Source organism: Drosophila innubila, assembly GCF_004354385.1.
Source record: "Drosophila innubila isolate TH190305 chromosome 2L unlocalized genomic scaffold, UK_Dinn_1.0 4_B_2L, whole genome shotgun sequence".
In the NCBI taxonomy this organism is placed as follows: domain Eukaryota; kingdom Metazoa; phylum Arthropoda; class Insecta; order Diptera; family Drosophilidae; genus Drosophila; species Drosophila innubila.
In genome coordinates, this window is record NW_022995372.1 from 20,050,860 (window position 1) to 20,071,028 (window position 20,169).

At 35.4% G+C, this 20,169-nt stretch overlaps 1 protein-coding gene across 1 annotated transcript in view; it reads right to left on the minus strand.

Moving 5' to 3' along the window:
- The window catches only part of LOC117782208 (probable G-protein coupled receptor 158), a 25,275-nt gene extending 7,041 nt beyond the window's left edge, over positions 1-18,234 (minus strand). Inside the window, exons 1-2 of the mRNA XM_034619218.1 lie at positions 17,822-18,234; positions 5,386-6,146 (exon numbers count right to left, since the gene is read on the minus strand). Of these exons, the coding sequence (XP_034475109.1) occupies positions 5,386-6,003 (618 nt within the window). The 5' untranslated portion in view covers positions 6,004-6,146; positions 17,822-18,234. The remainder of the gene's footprint in view (positions 1-5,385; positions 6,147-17,821) is intronic.
- Positions 18,235-20,169: the final 1,935 nt, after the last annotated feature.

Below are 20,169 nucleotides of genomic sequence, written 5' to 3' on the forward strand. Positions count from 1 at the left end.
GGAATGAGGGGAGTTAGGTTTGCACTATGGCTATTAATTATTCACACGGCGCACGTTTGGCATGGTCCAACACCTTTTGGCCGGGTATAAAAAGAAATTTGTTGTTGAAAATAATACGATTTAATGTCCGAGCTGGGTTGCAAAACTTTGTTTTTAATCCAATCTCTTTGCTTTTCGCTTTGTCCTTCGCTCTCTCTCTTTTACTCTCTCTTTACTTCTCTGTCTTTGGTGAAATGTTTGTATAAAATTAACACATTACAATGAGCACAGGATACGCACAGGATACGCTGTGGCAGTCAGCAAAAGTCTGATGACATCATTATGGCTTTTGGAAACAAAAGGTAACCGCAGTAGAGAGTGTGGGAGTTTTTCTCGCTTAGTGCGTGTGTGTGTGTGTGTGTGTGTTGTGTGTGTGTGTGTGTGTGTGTGTGTGGGTGAGTCACCTTTGGCTTTTTCAACAAATATTTCCCATTAGCAATGCTCAACTCTCAGGTGACCACATTGCGTATACGTTATGTGCCAGATGAAAAGCCAAATGAATTATTAACAAGAAACAAACATATTTGAACACAAATAACTTACCCATACACACACACCCATACATTTACACACTGAGGGGTAGAATCATTCAAGCGTGTTGCGGTCTCCGGCAAAGAAACCAAAAACAACAACAACAACAACAAAAAATGTGAAACACTTGTAAATGGCAAAAACCACAAACAGAAGCGACTGTGCAATAAAACATGCATACATTTGCAAGTACACATACTAATACACATACGCACATATATACATTTACATATGTAAGTTGAGGCAGCAACTATGCCAAGTGCCGTTGCATACACACACATACACACCACACACACCAAGCAGTTGAAATGAAATCCGTAAAGCGCGTTTTACTGGCTTTTTAATGTCTCATGCTCGACATCTCGTCGCGCACTCGGATATGCCGGCATTTTCCACATACACATACCAGTACACACATATATAACTATAAACATATGTATTTGTATACAAAATTCTTACTTATGACCATAAAAATATTTACATGCTCATATGGCATTTAGTTGTTGTTGTTGTTGTTGCTGCTGTTGTCATTTGCATGTTTGTCGTCGTGTTATTCGCTTTGTGCTTAATGAATAAAATATGTCAGCTGCTTTGTTGTTGTTGTTGTTGCTGATGCTGCTGCTGTTGTTGTTGTAGCTACTCTTGTTGTTGGTGACACTTGCAAATCTCATCTAGGCAGCTCACAAGTATGTACTACACATTTTTACACATCTTTCATTATGCGAAGCATTCTTTCTTCCGTTCTTCTTTCATTCATAATCTTTTACTTTAGTTATTTATGCACTTCAAATTTTAATGCAGTTGTATTTTAGTAAATTGAATAAAACTTCAAAAAAAAATCATCATCTACTAAAACATATTTCCGGTTAACGCCTAACGCTTATGCAACACTTTTTTTGGAAATATAAAGGATGGTAAAAGAGAGGGACTGAAATACTTGTAGCTAGGGGGAACTGAAGTAAATGAATTAAAGTTTGAATTTTCATTTACTTGGCTATGCTAAGTGTTTAAACTTTTATTCAATTATTATTATAATATTTGAATATATTTTATTTAACAAATAAATTTTCATTTACTTGACTATGCTTTGTTTTTAAATTTTTATTTAATTAATATTATAATATTTTAATATATTTTATTTAACAAATAAATACAATGTCAACTATTTCTATAGTGTGTTACCATGTTACTATCATGTTACCACTATTTAAAAAGTAAAGTAATTAAAAAATTATATGGTTTTTCATTTGGCAAATTATCAACAGGTTTTTACTCTGCCAAATCTATCTGATCTTCAATTATATGTTGCTAAACGGCAATGACAAAAAGAAGAATTGATTTTATATAGTTAAAAACATTTTGGTGTTTTCATTTATTCAATTTTCATTTTGTTTGCAGCTTTTAATCAAATGCATTTTTCTCCCCTTATTCAACATTTTGTGGCGTACAATTTTTGTGTACTAGGAAAAAACGTATACAAGTATTTTAATCGACCAAAAGTTGGCCGAATCATTGGGGTGCAATTACTTAAATATATTTTTTTTTTGTGTTGCATTGTGTGATATTAGCAACTTTTGTTGTTACGTTGTTGCATTTGTTATTATTGCGCTTGTTGCTGTTATTGAAACAAAGGCGGACAAATGGGCAGCAGGCATACAAATTTTCGCTGCTCTGCTGTTAAAGCGCAACAAAAGCAGCAGCTGCCAAACGAACAACGTGGCCAACAACGAACACTACGAGCAGTAACAATAACAATAGCAAAAAGAACAACAACAAAAATGCTTGACGGGCATTCGACAATGCGTTCACTGTTGACAACAGAGAGAAAACAAAAAAACAGCTTTTGGGTAGACATTTCCATGGGTATTGGATATGTCCAGCTGTCCAGTTGTTGTTCCATGTTCGCCGCTTTCTTTATTATTTCACAAACAATTTTTTGTAGACCCTGTGCCGAGAGTATAGGAAGTCTAAGAATAGAGTCGATATAAAAACCAACAGATCTAAGAGATGGTAAGAGCTGGAATTACAAAATTTCTTATATACATACATATATACAATTGAATAGGTAGTTTACAATTATTTAAATTTTTAAAGCATCTCCATTTCCCCCGCAAATCGAAAATAAAATTTTAGTAGCAATTTTAAGGTAGTAGACTTGAACTTGGAATTTCAACACGTTAAATATAAAAAGAAGTCCTGATCAACCCCAAAAAATGAATTACAATATCCGGCAGATATTCACAAGAAAGAACAAAAGCTTGCTAGAGTGAGTTTAAGAGTATCTAACCCTGAACACAGGGTATCTTGTAGTCGAACACTTTCGACTAAAGGTTTTCTCCTTGTTATACATACAAATCTACATACAGATGTATGAGCTACGTGTCTAAGGAGCACACACTCAACTGAAGAGATATTCAAATTGCTTCAATGGCAATTTACAAATTTGCTTGCCATTGAAATTGTATCTTTTAATTATGGCTCTCAAGTTGTTTGGAAATTGCGTCAAGAAAGCGGCCATCGCTATCGATCCTATGTCTTGGCCAAAAGTGAAATTATTTACACACCAACTTATTAAACATTTATATGAATCGCGCAGTTGTCTAAAAATAGCTGCAAAAGCAGCTCCAACGGACACACTAACTGATTGAATTACTGACTGACTGACTGACTGATTTTCTTATTAGCTTATTATTAGGTTAAGACTGGAGCTATCATTAAATTGCAAGTCCTTGCTGGAATTGTCATGCAAATTCAATTAAAATATCGTTGATGACTTCCAAGCAGATACTGACAGAGCCAAAGCCAAGGCCTCAGCCTGTGGTTGACTTCTTTAGTATCTTTTAATTAACTTGCAGGAGCAAAGCGCGTGACATGCCGTCAAACCGCCGACGCAACTGCTTGCAAATCCTATGTAATACCTTGCAACACTCACCCCCCTAAATAGATATATATGTACATAGTATGCTATGCTCGTAATATGTATGCGAATGTATGAGCGTCAGACATGGCGTATGCGTAATATTTTTTACGACCCTCAACAACATTGCTGGGTCGGAGGATTTTTCCTCAGCAATTTCATGCGCGCAGATTTCCGCAAAAAGATTTTTGTCAGCATGAAAGTCTGAAGTCTGCATCAACTTATGTGCGATTGGAGGAAAGACAGAAATGAGGAGGGAAAGAAGGAAGGGGAATGGTAGTGGTAGTGGGGTTGCTGCTGCCTCAGCAACTTTATTGATTAGACACGAAAAAAACCCTCCGTTCTCCTCAAGCATTCTGGCCCTCAGCACTTTTCAGCGACCGTGAAACACTTTATCAACTGTCAAGTTAGCAATTTTAATTATTCATGCTAATTGTTTGCCTTTGGGTCGATTGCAAGCTGCACTTTTTCTCAAAATAATACCCATAACAATCGCTAATTTGCTGTCGAGTTACCCTAGTCTCCTTTATATTAAGCTTTTCTCTTTGCAATTATATTTCATTTTACCAATTTAATTTAATACTTTTATTTTTAAATGTCGACCTCGTTAGTTGGTTGAGCTTTCAACAAGGTCTCCTTACAGAGGTGGGATTTATTGTGTTGTTTATTTATAGCTTAGCTTAGTCAATGTGGGAAATGTTTTTATTTTAAAGTATTTGTTTAGTTGACCTAGATAGGATCTATTTGATTATATTATACATTGTATATAGATACTTTTATACATGGTATATTTTAAATTCTTTTATGAAATCATGTAATTAAAATTGCTGCAGGTGTACGTTTATACAGAAATATACTCTGTTATGTGACTCTCATAATTTTAATGCGATTCTGATAAAAACCTTTGCTCATTGGTCAAGTAATTTTTAATAGAAATCCAAAAATCCGTTCATTTTTAGACCTCGAACTTAAAAAAAAGTACAGGGCTATTAAGTTTGTTTTAAGGAATATGTGCGTAGCAGGCAGAAGGAGACGTGGCAGACCCTACAAAGTATATATATTCTTGATCAGCTTCAATAGCCGAGTCGATATAGCAATGTCAGTGTGTCCTTCCGTCTGTGTGAACACCTAGATCTCAGAGACTTTAAGAGCTAGAGACACCAAACTTGGTATGTAGATTCCTCTATATTGCAAGCAGATTAAGTTTGTTTCAGAATCCGGCCACGCCCCTTTACCGCCTAAAAATCGACGAAAATTGCATATACAAATTATAAGAACAATTTTAAAGCTAGTAAAACCAAACTTGGTATGTAGATTCCTCTATATTGCAGGCAGATCAAGCTTATATCTTTTTTTGATCGGACCATTATATCATATAGCGCCCATAGGAACAATCGGTCGAAAACGAAGTTTTAGTATGAAAAACTTTTTTGTTTTATGAGATATTATAATCAAACTAGTTATTATTATTTTATTGGCTAAAATATTTCCCTGATATTGTCTGCAAGGTGTATCTTAAGCAAATCAAGTATGCTTAAGAATTTCACAACTTCAATTTTAAATTGCAAATTAATAAAATGAACAATTTAAAAGATACAGACTTCAAATTTGGCACAAAAAAAGAAACTTATTTAATTTATTTTAATGTGCGATCGAATAATCAGATTCACAGATATTTTTTTTGAGGGTAGGATGTGGCAGCGTCGAAGATGGATTCAAGTCCCGCTAATATTTATATAAATATTATTTGTATCGTTTTAATATTATTTTGTTATTTTCTGACAGTCGATTCGGCTAGCTTGCAACCTTTTCTACTAGTTACGCTTACTATTACTTTAAAGGACTTAGTAGATAGATTAAAAGGGCTACATGTTGGGCAAAGTTGAGACTTCACTTACCGGCTCATCTGGCAGCGATTCCAGCACTTTGGGCTCACATTTCTCCTGTGCTTTGCTGCTGCCTGGTGGTGTCTCTGTTGCTGTTGCTGTTGTGGGAGCTGCTGTTGTTGCTGGCGGTGCAGTCTGAGCTGTGGTTGAGGTAGCGCTACGTTTGCGCAGACGCTCCGCATTGCTGAGAGCAGACACAACGCTGCCCGTGGGCGACAGATCGTCAAAGTCGATGGCGGCACCTTCGTGTAGATGATACTCCTGGATGCCATAGGAGTCGCTTTCACGCAGTTGGGCGCGTTTGTAATAGGCGAGCAGAGCATCGCGTCGACTGCTGCCAGTGGCTGGAGTCGCCGCCGAATGCTGCAGGATCAACAGGATCAGCAGGATCAGCAAATGGGCTCTGTGGCATTGTGTAAAGCAATAGTTAATATTGATGTGGTTTTTGCTAATTTGTGAAGTTGCTCGTTGGTTTTGTTGTTGCTTTTTAAGGTGGTCTCGATCTCTGTGGCTTTTGTGTCTGCTTACTTGAGTATTCACTTGATTCATTTGATTTTGGTGGCATTTTTGATAGTTGCTTTGATGCATTGAACTTTGAGCTTTTGACCTTATTGCTATGCACAGTTCCATATCACTAATGTTGTTCTTTTTCTTGTTGTTTATTTAGTTTTTGCTTTTTGTTGAATAAAATTGTGTAATTTGTGTTCTCGTTGTGGGCGTGGCGTCCTCTTCAGTTGCGGATTTAAATTGAATGTGTGACCCAAGGAGCACATCTGAAAATGAGAAAAGTTTATCCAATTTAATTCAAACACATATGTTATGAGACTTTGTTGTCGGTCCTGCTGTTTCAGGATTTTAACTCACAAGAATAAACTTGAAATTGAATTCGAAAATTTAAAATATATAAAATTAGATTAGGTATTGCTTTGTCTTTTCCTTTGTCAAGTGGAATATTTCCATGTGTTAAGTTGATTTATGAATATTATTAATAATATTACATACTTCAAAACTAAACAACAAGCAAATGCAGACAAAGTTTTCTGTATAGTGTTTTAGTAAACTGAATTTACACTGCTGAAAGTGAGAAAATGCATAGAAAACTTTGTCAAACTACTAAAAGTTTTCTATTGTATTTTTAAAATTTTGTACTATACATAAAGTATTTGTTTTTTTCTACGGCATAAACTTTAGACACGTAAATATATAAATATAAGACTAACACTCACATCAAATTTCAGCTGGATATCTCAAATTCTTGTGAAATACATCCGACTCGTTTAACTTTAAATAAATTAATCTTCATAGTTCACTGTGAATTAACGCCATTTAAGCTGATGATAAATTTGTATGACACATTGTGGTGCAGTAGTTGTGTATGCACAAATTTTATCTGATTTCATATGCATATCTACATTGATAATTAATTACTTAAATGTTATTACCTATGGGCTGCTGTCACCGCAGCAGTTTTTACATCCAATTAACTTCAACTGTTTTTATCATGAACATTTTGCTGATTGCCGTTTCATGTGCAGTTGCCATTTCAATGCCTTTAAAACATGAAAGCGGCGATGGTCAGAGCGATTGACTGTTATATACCCTGTCTCCCGAACCTACTTACTTTGTAAAGTAAAAAAATCATATTCTCTAAATGTTACATACATTTGTAAAAAATTATGATACCCTTTATTATCCTCAAATTGGCAGAGGGTATAAATAGGTCGAAGTGCCACCCAATAGATTTAATATACTCAAACACACACACACACACACATCAACATACAAACCTACACCCACACGCAATTACGCATTACGGCAATGTCAATTTTATTTCAACGCAAATTGCAATTTAATGGAAAGTGCTCCTCGAGTCGTAAAAGCGTACGATAAACAAAGTTCAGTTGGGAGAACTGTTTTGAATATAAGTTATAAGTGTAACTAAGTGATACTCTTTACCAAACATAAAGTACTCTGTAAATATCTAATAACATTTTAGAGAAATATCATAAATATTAATTTGAATTAAGTCTTATAACAAATTATTTTTAGTGTTTTTAAGTAATCAGAAGAACAAAATTTTGATGTACACCGATTAAAGTAACATTCCGCATATAAATTAGTTCAGTTTTGTGTAAATTATCAGATCTCGAAAACTAAAAAAAAATTTAAAGGGGTTAATATTTAAATAATGAATGCTGGTAAAAAAATAAATACAAATTTCTTGGTGATCAAAACTTAAATACAGAATCAATTTGGAGGCAAAACAATATTCTTATTCAAATTCTGCTATTAAATCGATTAAGTTTTCAGAAAATTAGGACAGTTTAAAGCTTTCAAAAAAAGCATTAGATGGAAAGTATGGAAAAGAAGAAAAATATGAGTTTTTCAATTTTGATGAAGAATCAAATTCAAGGTGAAATAAAGTTAAAATGTCAAATCGGTTGAGTTAGTAATTACATTATGGATGATAGATATCATAGTCGAAAAAGATGAAAAATAATTATATTAACAAAAAGCAAAACGCAAACTTTATGCTTGAAAATGGTGAGTAAATGAAATACAATTTTTTTTTTCCTGCATATATGTATGAGTCTACCAGGGGAACATACCGAATTTTGTACTTCTCGCTCTTACCATCTCTGTTATCCTTTTATTCATACAAATAGAATTCACAGTGAAACACTAGGATAAATCAGCTCTGGAAAGAAAGTATATTCAGCGAAAACTGAACTCTATTGAAGTCATATGTTAATTAGAGAGATTGCTCATATTGTCAATGCCAGCGACTGTCATCATAGGGGACTGGGCGACTGCCACGCCCCTCAAATGCGAGTGTTAACGAAGCACGTAATGTGCAACCAGATATCGTAAAAAAAAACAAATGCAGTTGAGCAAAGCAAACAAACAAATGGAAATGCAAATAATATACGCGCACAATGCAAGAAGTCCCAATGGACGCAGACGAAGCGAACCGGAGCGCCAATGGGCGTGGCATGGCAAATGGAAAATGATTTTTTAAGTGGCGCCGTGTTGTATGCTATAATTTTTACATTTGCCAAAGGGAAATAACTGGTTGCCAATTGGCAATAAAGTTGAATTTAATTGTATTATAATTGTGAATTATGAATTAATTCAGATTGTTAAGTCAGTGCTTAAATAAACATTTAATCGAAACAATGCCAATTTGCAATGGCTTAAACAGGTGTTAAGCAAAATTGACGCTAATTGAAATTAATTTAACATTTTTTTTACACAGTGTGCAAAATGTAGGCTCATTCCCAGTTGGCACATGCGCCATAAACAAGTTAATGATTACGTGATTTGGCCAGATGCCAAGGCTAGATATGGCTAAAGAGTGCAGCAAATACTCGGAATTTTCCAATGGATGTTGTTGTTGTTGTTGTTGACAAGTTGTTGGCTGTTTTATGCCTGGTTGAGCTTTACCTGGCCTCACCTTGACACTCGCTCAACTGCAGCTAATGCGACTGGGCCATGGCGATTGTGCGAGTACTCAATCAGTAAAACCAATGAACACACACACTCACACAACCACGCACATTGTATGCTTTCACACACACACAGTTTTCAATTAACAACGCGCTTGTTGGTTGTTGTTTTCCGAAATTATTGTGGCATAGTTTTCTGCATTGCTTGCCTCATAGGTTCGCATCGTTTCGGCTTGAAAACTACAATTTCTCTGTCTGTCTGTTTGTCTGTCCATATGTGCGTGTCTGTTGCACAGATTAAATATCCATTCTCATCTAAGCAATTGCAATTGTTGTGGCTTGCTCAACGAGAAAATCACAATTTGTTTGTGGCTGCAGCAAATGCTGATCAGAATTTTAAGTCTATGCTGACTTGTCTATCGTGTTGTAATTGGCCACAAAGCCAGACGACACGTCCAGTTGCAACTTCAAAAGATTCAAGTTGCAAGTATGAGTATCAGAAATCTAATTTCTGGTTTACAGACACTCAAGTAGATTAGGTTTCAATTCAATAAAATCACATTGATAAAGCAAGGATGCCTGCATTATTGTGCAATTTAATGGAATTAGCAAGTATTCATGCATACAATTATAAACAATAAATATGAATAGCAAATACATAAATTAAGTTACAAAAGTATCTGTGAATTCATTGCAATTCCAGTAAATTAAGTTTATCAAACCTTTGAATATTTATAGAAGAGTTTGGCACTTGTCAATTAAAGCAGGCACTTGACTCATCCTACATCTCTTATTTAATAAATTAACTTACAATTTAAATTATTGAATTGATTATAATTATTGCATTTTAGCATTTATCAAAATTAAAAATATTGGCTTTATTAACTTGGCATAAATATGTACATTATATAATTTTTCAGGCAATTTAAATAAAGAACAAACTCTTCGTATTTGTTTAAGCTGTCATCCATGATAATTGGTTTTCATTTGACTTGAGTCATCTAAGTTATTGTACTACATTTCTTTTGTTTTTATAGTCTGAAAACATTTTGATGAATGTGCACTTCAGGACCTGTAATGCCTCAGAGCTGTCTGGGCAGCAATAATAATAATAATAATAAAATAATAGGTAATATGCTAAAAGTAGACAAGCATGAAGCGGAGAAAAAGACAGAGGAAACAATATGAAGAGATGTGTTTAGAAATGAGAGAGAGAGAGAGAGAGAGAGAGAGAGAGAGAGAGAGAGAGACAAATGTTGTTGCTTTGCAGACTCGTATGTAGACATTGTTGCACAATGCTATAGCGTGTGACAATCAAACAATGCAACAAAACACACACACAGACACACATATTTATATAGAGTATACTAAAAATGGTAAACAATTAGTCAACAAGCAAAGCGATTGCAATGTGAAGGACAAATTGTGCGCCGGCCGTCGTTATTCAGACTCTCGTCTCTTTGGTGTCCTTTGTGTCCTGTGCTTTTTATCTTGCTCTCCCTTTCTCGCTCCTTAAATAAACTCAAGCAGCTGTGCTTTAGGGAACAGACAAGAGCCAAAAAAAAAAGAATCTAATAGCAACACTCAGTTAGCCAAACCCATTTACCTCTTTAGCTCGACCCCCTAGAGCGACCCTCAAAAGCCAACAAATCTGACAACATCGTATCGCATCCTCTTACAGCTCTATCTTCCATTGTCCGACATTTGAGCTAAAAGCTTCGAGTGGCAGCCCAAAACACTTTTCCAATTAGGGTTTTCTATAATGAAAAACTGTAACGCTTCTGCCGTTATTGCGCCAAAAGGCTTTTTTCGGCTCGGCTCTGCTCGAGCGCGAGAGGAATCGACTCGGCTTGGTTCGCTTAAAACCTTTCCCAAGGACATTACCAGAAACGCTCGCTGTCAACACAGCTTCCGATGTGCCGATGTGCTGTGTTCCCGTTTGTTGTACAACAAGTTTTCTTTCTTCTATACTTTTTTTTTAATCACTTTTCAGGGTCTAGCACCCGGTATTATGTTGGTTGTTGTCGTTGTCGTTGCTTAACCCACTTGGAAGCGCTTCCTTTGGCTGTTTACATGCGCAATTTGCTCAAGTGTTTGCTGTTTATATCATTAAAACATCGCAGGATTCATTGTCTATAAAGTTTTACCAAGAAAACATAAGCACAACTTGATGGCAGCTGTTGGGTAAATAAGCGCCATGGATAATGAGCCAAAGCTTATGAACTTTAATATCTTTGAACCATATAACAAAACAAAGCTGCTTTAACGGCTTATCAATTAATTATTCAGCAATGTTGAATACGAGTATGACTTATTTTTTTGATTCAATCAAAATTTCAAGAACGAGAATAATACAAAATAATAATTATTTACCTAAATTGAAAAAATCACATAGTTATGTTTGCGCCTTTAAAGTATCTTTAAAAAATTTACAAACAGAAAAGATAGTAAAAATAAAATACAATTGGTTTCAGTATTAATTTTGTTTTTTTTTATTAAGAACCAAGGTCAACTTATTAAAAAAATGGCAAAATAATATAAAGATTGATTGATATCTTGATTTTTCAAAAAAACTTATTAGAAATACTGCATATCATCATACATATCTGTAAATGGTATATTTATATACTTAAATTTTGCATCCTGTATCTTATACATTTAATCATGCTCTATTGTGTTTGCTACTTGCTTACAAAAATGACACACACACAAAAAGACAGTTTCAAGTATGAGGTAATTTGATACGTGCATCCTTTAGCTTGCATCCTGCATCTTGTATCTTGATTTATGAATGAAGTATCTTATGCGAGTATTAAATTAAATTGTATACATGATGCGAGAAATAATAAGATAGATTCAAGTATACGGAATGTTGCACCTGAAAATCTATTATTTGTTTTCTCTTACATTTGGTAATTGAAATTCGATATGTTAAATCTTGTGTTTATAAATATACTGAGTATTCGAGGAAGTGAATCCGTCCTCCCGTGTCCTAGTCTGTGTATTATTATTATTACTTAACATAATATAACAAAGGTCTGTCAATGGTATTGGCTTCTTGCAAATTGAAAATGAATGTTTAATATTGAAAAATAATACCTAATTATGGTTGCTAAACACCCATAGAAATTATACATGCATAATGTGGGAATATGTGCGTATGTACGTATGAGCCAGCAGCTCTTTGACCTTAATCTACTTGGTCTACTTGGGCTAAGTGCGCTTTTAGATAAAAGTCGCTGGCAAGGCGGCACGGCACGCATTACATCCAAAGCGGACATGAGCGGGACAAAGTAAGGGGAAGGTCCTTGGAAAGGGTGCATCCTTCAAAGCCGAACGGAGCTTGTGTGGGTACGCCCAATGTTGTGCTACGGCATAATTTGTTGCTTGAAGTGAAAAATTGTCAAGCACATCTCAATGTTAATGTATACAAAAATTGAACTTTTCGAGGTTGCAGCATTTTATTGGCTTTGTTGTGGGTCTACATCTAATTCACACACACACGTAGCTAAGCATAAATATATCGCATTAAATAGTCGCAAACAGTTTCATGTTTATTTCGCTTGAAAGAGCGTAAAAAATGTCGCTCCAAATGCTATGCTAACGAAAATGTGTAGCGTTTTTCGCTCTTAGCAATGCTCAAATTCTGCTTTCCCTTCATACCCTGTAAATGGGTTGAGCAAAATATGTAAAAAAATTTATCGAAGCACTTTATTAATTTAAAAATTATTAATATTAATATACATAATTATTTGGATTTTATCAACTTTTTTCCTTTGTACCAATTTCTTATATACGCATTTACAATCACATTTTACAAGATAATTCCTTGATCCTTGGTAGATGTCTCTTTTTGCACGTCAACTCTATATTCTGAATATGTTATAGTAATCAGAAAAAGATTAGTAAAAAATTATTAAAATATATGTCTATAAAACTATTTCAAATTGAATTAAACGGTATCTGCTAGTCGCAAGTATTCTTCGACTCGTAGTTTCCTCTTTTTTGGCGTTGATGTCACAGCATGTGCGCTCTCTGTGTCATCCTGGTCCTGAGCCTGGGCGTAGCTGTGTAGCATGCATCTCGTGTACATGTACAAAATGCAGCCAGGCGGCAATGTCACAGAGTGACAAAGAGGGAAACATTTTGGTTGTATAATCAAAAAGAGAGGGAGCCACAGTTGCCTTAAATATTGTGCTGTATCTATGTCGGTTTGGACTGCAGCCATAGGCGAATTTATCAAACAATCACTTTAAGTACTCGTTTTGCATTCAATTTAAGCTCTTAAGAAATTACCAACAATGCGTAATATATTAAGTTGGCTCACTTAAAAGCCGCTTAGGGCCAAATGAAATTTAAGCTAAACTTAAATGAACAAAGAACTATGAAATAGGTGAATTAAATAGGCTAGAAATAATAAACACGTATTAAATGAATTTTTTATAAATTAGTTAACTCGATTTTAGATGAATATTGTTGATGATTGATTGTAAATAATTGAAATGATATTTAATACAAATGTAGCTCAAATGAATAAATATAGTATCAAATGGATAAACCACTTTTAGCATTAGAGTTTAATTTAAACAAATTTATATTATAATTTTTCGAAAATTTCATCTTAGCTCTATATACCGAAAATTTAATAACAGTGGGATAATAAATATCGGAAGAAAATGCAGTGTTTTAAAAAGAAATAGAAATCAACCCAGTTATTTAAACCAACTGCGATTTGTCCCATTTTAAAAGACCTTGGCATAGTTGTAAGTCTCTTATTGACTTATCCAACTAGTCTATCTGAATTCTGTCTCACTTGCTGAGATAACATCACTTTTTTAGCATGCTCAGACCAATTGTCACAGCATTAATAAAAGGAAAAAAAGACTTTTTCAAGGCTGCTGGACAATGTTATCACTTTGTCCTATTCATTTCCATTCGTTTGTATCAGTGAGATAGTAATTGCTTTTTATCAGCTGACTTCTTTCATGCAGCAAAGTTGCTTGAAATTACTTTTAAGCCCAGTTACAAGTTAACTTCAATTTCGCACTTTTTAATCTAGTCAAAGCTCTTCCGCTTACATCACATTTTCAAAAGCAATTTTGCAGTCATAAGCAACAGGCAGAGAGTCACGATTAAAGCCAATCTGGACTAGCACCAGTTGCCATTAGTGATGCCCAGCGAGCACATAAAAAACGAAGGCAATAAAAAACAAGGAAAAAAAAAGACAAAAAGCGAAGTAAGTTAAAACAACAACTGCGAGCGAGGCGGATACATAAAACCAAACAATTGCTTAAAATCAAATGTGACAACTTTTACCCAAATTAAAATCAGCAAAAGTAAAAAGCCAACAGCCAACGGCAATGCCAACGGAACATAAAAACAAAATGAAGATAGAAAGCGATAGATGTTGGAAGAGAAATAAGGAAGCAGTGCTGTAGCTAGTGGAGCGGGGCGTGTCCAGAGCCGTGGGGCAGTGGGCGAATCATTGATGCCAAACGGAAATGTGCGCACTTTCAAGAAGTGCACTAAAAATGGCGACGAGCACTTCCGTTGATGGCCTGACTAGAACTGACTAGCTCAACAGACTATTACTGTGCTATGGCTTGCTTTGTGCCTGACTGTCGCACACACACACACACACACACACACACACCAAGACAGTAAAAGTTGAATGATAGTTACAAGCGCCGGCAGCTGAAATCACAAACTCGAAGAACGTCAGCAGCAAGAAGGGGAAAAAAAGAAAAATAAGGAAAGACACTTTTGAAATCGTTGTTGGCCATCTCACATTGAGGTAGGACCTGCTTGCCTCAGTCGACAGTCAGGACATGCCCGACTATGTAAACAAGCTTCATTTCAAATTGCATTTAAAGCGCTTCAAATGCTTTGCATTTTTCTTTCTTCATTAGCGCCAAGTTGTGCGCACCACATGTCGTATGATTAATATAATAATATACGCAATTACTGAACAGACAGCATCGCTACTGGTCAATGCCAACTCGATGAGTTGCATAAGGAACAGCTGCTATATGTCTGATTATACATAAATATACATACATATACAGACAAACAATTCTACTGGCAGTTAAGGAAAAAGGGATGGGATAAAGTAACGGAACGAAACACTTGGCCTGGAAAGAGGCAATAAAATTTGGTCAAAAGCAGAAGCATAGATAAGCGTCAAACAGTTCACACATTTTACTGGGCCTGTCAGTTTCCGAGTTCCGTCTCCCCCACACTTTCTCTCTCTCTCTCTCTCTCTTTCTCTTTCTTTGCCGTTCCCCCTTCATTTTCCTCCACAGTTCTTTCGCTGAAAGTGCGCTCAAGCGTGAATATTAAACGTTTGCTTTGGTCTACAGAAAACGTGGGTGCCGGAGGGACAGGGAACAGGGAACGGGAGTCATGGGTCAGCCCATAGCATCTCTTACGCAACCACAACGCATCGCCACAATATTGAAAACTTTACTGAATAACTTTAAGCGAAAGTTACAAAAATGTGTGAAGTACGTATATCCGTAAAACTCGACAACAAATCCTTTGTGTAGCATAGTGTTTACGCTAAGAAAAAGTTAACGTGTACAGATTCAAAATTTCAAAAGAGTTTGATTTTTAAAGTCAAAGTATTCAATTTATAATGTAGTTTTCAAATTTTTAGAAACTATCCCAAACGTTGTAATATCATCTTTTATGTTTAAATTATAAATTAATTAAAATACGTTGAGAAGATAGTTTTATTTAAAAAAATTTATTTATTTTGTATTATTTTTTTAAGTAAAGTTCTATATATTAATCTAAATAAGAAAAGGTTAATTATAAAAGGATACTAAAAAATAAAAAAATTTAATTCTCTTATACTCATGAAGTAAAAATCGACATAGACGGCTTGTTATTATTCGAAATATTTTGAATTAGTCATTAAAAACAATTTTAAATTTACATGTGAAGTTATGAATAATACTTTAAAAGTTCTTAAACAAACTTTGGAAAAAATTTTAGTATTTAATTCTCTGCTGCTGTTTAAGCTCAAAAACATATATACGAAGTCGTCTTTCCATAATGAAATATCTTGAAAAACAGTTTCACAAAGTGCTTGTCAAAAGAAGTTATTTTAGCTTGATGATGCTTTTTTGTGGCCTGTCAAAAAAATACGTCTAGAAGTTTTAAAGCCTTTTCCACAATCATATGGCTGACAAACAATTTTGTTGGCCAACTGGTTGCAGAAGAAAAAGTCCCTTGTCTTGTGGCAATTGGCCAACAAGCAAAACAAAAACCAAGCTTTGATCCGAAAGGTAAACTTGTAGGTCATGGACATGGATATAAATTCAGTTTGCAGCCTAAAGTGAATAATATTTTTGATATTTGTCTAATTTAAAAAGAAATGTTAAATGAAAGAGCGAAAAGTTGTAGTGATTAGGCAACAGGCGGAAGCTAAAAGTGGAGCAGGAGTTAAAGTTGAATCTCTTTAAATCATAAATTGAGCCCACAGGAATGCATATTAATATGCAAAGCACGCCAGTCGGTTGCTCTGCTGCTGCTGTCAAAGTGGGCGGCGAGTGGGTGGCTGGGTAGATGAGTGGTTGAGTGGGTGAGTGAGTCAACATAATGAATTATGCCACGCCTAACGAGACAACACAGCAGCCAGCATGGCGCTAGATATGCTGCTGCTGCTGCTGCTACGCAAGAAAAATCCAATAAAAATTCAATAAATTCCGCACAATTCTCGTAATGTTGCCCCGGTATATGTGTGTGTGTGTTTGTGTGTGGTGAGCGGGTGGGTGAATGTGTGAGTGCGTGTGTGTGCATGATAAAACGAGCAACTCGGCCAGCAGAAAAGAGAGAGGAGAGCTTTACACGTGGGGTTAAACGAGCTGGCAGCGACACAGACACGATTTTGCCATGACGCTTTCATTTTCACAACATGCACACACACACACACACACACACATACGCAGAAAGTTAGACACACACACAGTCGCATATTATGCGCTTAATTTACGTTCGTTTTTGCAATTTCTTATATAGCGCCTAAAAATAGGCAACGGAAAGTAACCGGAAGTCGCTGTAGACCCCAAGAAATATGGCAAAAAAATTAAATTTCATCCGAAATGTCCGCCGAGTGCCGAGTCATTAATTGACGTCGAAAATAGGGTTAATATAGCAAACACACACACATAGATAAATATAAAGATGTTATTTCTTACTCTCACCATCTCTTTCTTTCTCTGTCTCTCTCTCTCTCTGTTTCGTTCTCCCTCTAGTCTTCATTTCATGTCAACACAGTCATCAACTGACTGTCGTTTGAAATTGCTGCCGACCTTTTTGTGTTGCCTGCCAGGCAAATGATGCCTATTTGATCAGCATCCGGGCAAAAGGATAAGCAAAATGAAGCGCCGAGCAACAAAAAGAAATATAAAAAAAAACAACAAAAACATAAGAAAAGAAAACGAAGTAGTAAAGAAGAACAGCATACGCGCCATAATGTTAAACGAATGCATAGGAAAAAGGGACATTTAATGTACCCTGTAAGCAAGTTTTGAGCAAGTAGAAGGTTTAACAACACCAAGAAAACAACACTATGTCTTAAAAAAAAATCGAGTTTCTAGACTATATATGAATTATCATTACATAAAAGAAATAATTTGTATTATTTATTTAAGGATTTTTAATATTTATATCCATCATGTTTGATACAATAAAACAAAATAACTATGATTATTTTCGATGTTTCGGACAAAAAGTCACCAATTATTATTTTTTTAATGACCCTTTTAATATATTTATAACATACAAGCCCCGTTTGCTGATCTTAATAAGAGTAGTAAATAAAAGCTTTTTACTCATTTGTATATACATAGTATAATGATTAAAATGAATATAAAATTTTTTCTGCCGTCTTTCATAAGTTCACTACAGGGTATCTCTTAATCATGCTCGCTCGAGGCAAGAACTTATGAGTTCGTTTCTCGCCTTGCAATAAGTCGGAACGGAGAAGTCATACTAACCTAAAGTCGTAGGCTGGCTGGGTCAGCAGTTAACCAGGACCCTCTTCATGTACTCCGTGTTGTCATCCAGTAGTAGTTGTAGCTCTTGTTGCTATTGTTGTTGCTTGTTTTGGTGTTGGTTTCTATGTAAATTTTTAAAACACGCAGCAAAATGTATTCGCAAATAAAATTAATACAAAATTGCCAGTTGTATTTGTCGGTGATAGTCGCAGTTGGAGTTATTGTTGTTGCTGTTGTTGTTGCTGTTGTAGTTGTCGTTGTTGCTTTAGTTGTTGTCTATTGTTGCGGTTGTTAAGGGAGATTGGATTTTTTGGCTTTTTTATTTCTGTTTGGATTTTTTAGTTGTGGCAGCAGTTGATAGTATTTAGCTTTTGATGTTATTTTTTAATTTAATTGTACGCAACATTTTTATTGTTGTTTCTGTTTTATTTTTGTTATCTTTTAGTTTGTTTTTAATCAAATTGTAAGAGGAATTAGACTTGACCCTTCGCAAGAGGACGGCATTTTATTTCGTCTTGCTCGGCAGTACATATTTTCAAAACATCCTGAAAATATGCTTAAACTATTTATCGAGCAAAATTTATGAGTCAGTCCAAAAGTATGCAATAGTTTTTACTTGGACGCCAGCAGCAAAACAAAACAAAAGGAAGCAAACGTCTGGTAAATATTTTATCATCTTGTGTATAAATAATTTGTATTAAAATAACTTATTTGTATAACAGCATGTTTGCAGAAATTTTTCCAATTATTAAAAAATTCAAGAATAATGCTGCACTTAAAAAGTTTAGTGTACAAAATACACATTCACACACACACACGCACAAGGACACGACGAACGGGAACGCGAAGCCATAAAAACGAAAAGACAGCACAAAACTTTAGCCGCAAAAATAGATTCCTACACTTCTGTTTTTTCTCTTTTTATATATAAGAAAAGTCGTCGTTCGACTTTTCCAGGCAGCAAAACAAGCGCGCGTTTTGCCAGTTTGCTGCTTCAAATTCTGCTGCTGCTGCTGCTTTCAAAAAATAACTCTAGGATACACAAAAAGACACGCCGTGTCCGTGTTGCTCTCGGTATTGGTGTGTATGCGTGTATGCGTCTGTTAAGCACAAAGGTGAACCTTTGGCTGCCAGGACGACTTGTTGTTGTTGTTGTTGTTGCTGACTGACTGGCTGTTGATATAATCATGAGTGTACGAATTTGGCTTAAAAAGCGAACAGCAAATTAACGAGGAATGGTTGATGAAAAAGGAATGAACGCGAAACGGAAAGTGCACGAAGAAATGCGTATAAAAATACATTTAGTAATAAATTAAATGATTTGCACACTAACCCCAAATACACACATACACACGTAGAACTAACACGCGCGCAAAACTAACGAAGCGGCGCGGCAGCAGCAGCAGCAAAGCAGCGAGCAGTGACAGCATAAAACACACACAGAGCAAAAGGACATGAACATAAATACATAAATAGTAGTATATTCGTTGCTTGATTTCTGCTGCCTATTTTCGTGCACAGTGGGCTCTGCTGCTATGTATGTGCGAGTGAGAATGTGTGTGTATGGGTGCGTGGGAGTGGAGTGTGGAGTGGAGTAGACGACGACGTGTATTAATGCCGCCGCTGCCGCTGCCCGACGTAGCTTAGCGCGCAAAAACCGACAGATACACGAGCATTTAACACCCAAAATTTCGTGGCGCATGTTAAAAAGGGAGTAAGCAGGCGGTAACAGCAGCAGCTAAAAGGCTGTAGATACAGCGCACATTCTTAACGTTTTCGCCATCCGAATATCACTTATTTATTTATATCGAATTTGAATATTCCTTATATTGTTAGCACTAGTTAACTTTTTACTTGCATTTGTGTGTGTGTGAGTTATATTTTTCCGAAATTCGATTTTCTTGCGCGCTTCTGAACCGCACACGCTTAAATCCTATACTCAACTGAGGAATCCTTTTTATGTCAAGTGAGCAAAGCGCTGCCACCCTGCCAAAGGTGTCCACCCTGCTAAATTCTCCGATCTGGCAGCATGTACCACTTTGGGGTCATCTGCCAAAATTGGTAACTTAAAACTTTGCTACCTTTATTTTGACAATTTCTTAATTTTGAGGTTAGATTTTTTTTAAGTTTTTGCAGAATTTTTTTTTTAATTTTCTGCATTTTTAATATTTTTTCAGAATTAAATTGGGAACTTCTCTCCCCTCGGGGTGTCGAACTTCAAACCTTCATTAAAATGTTTTCCTTTATTGTATGTAATTTTGAATTTTCTTAATATTATTAATTTATTGCAAATTTATGTCATTTTGCAACTTGCAATACCTAAATTTAAATTTATCGCTGATTTAGCG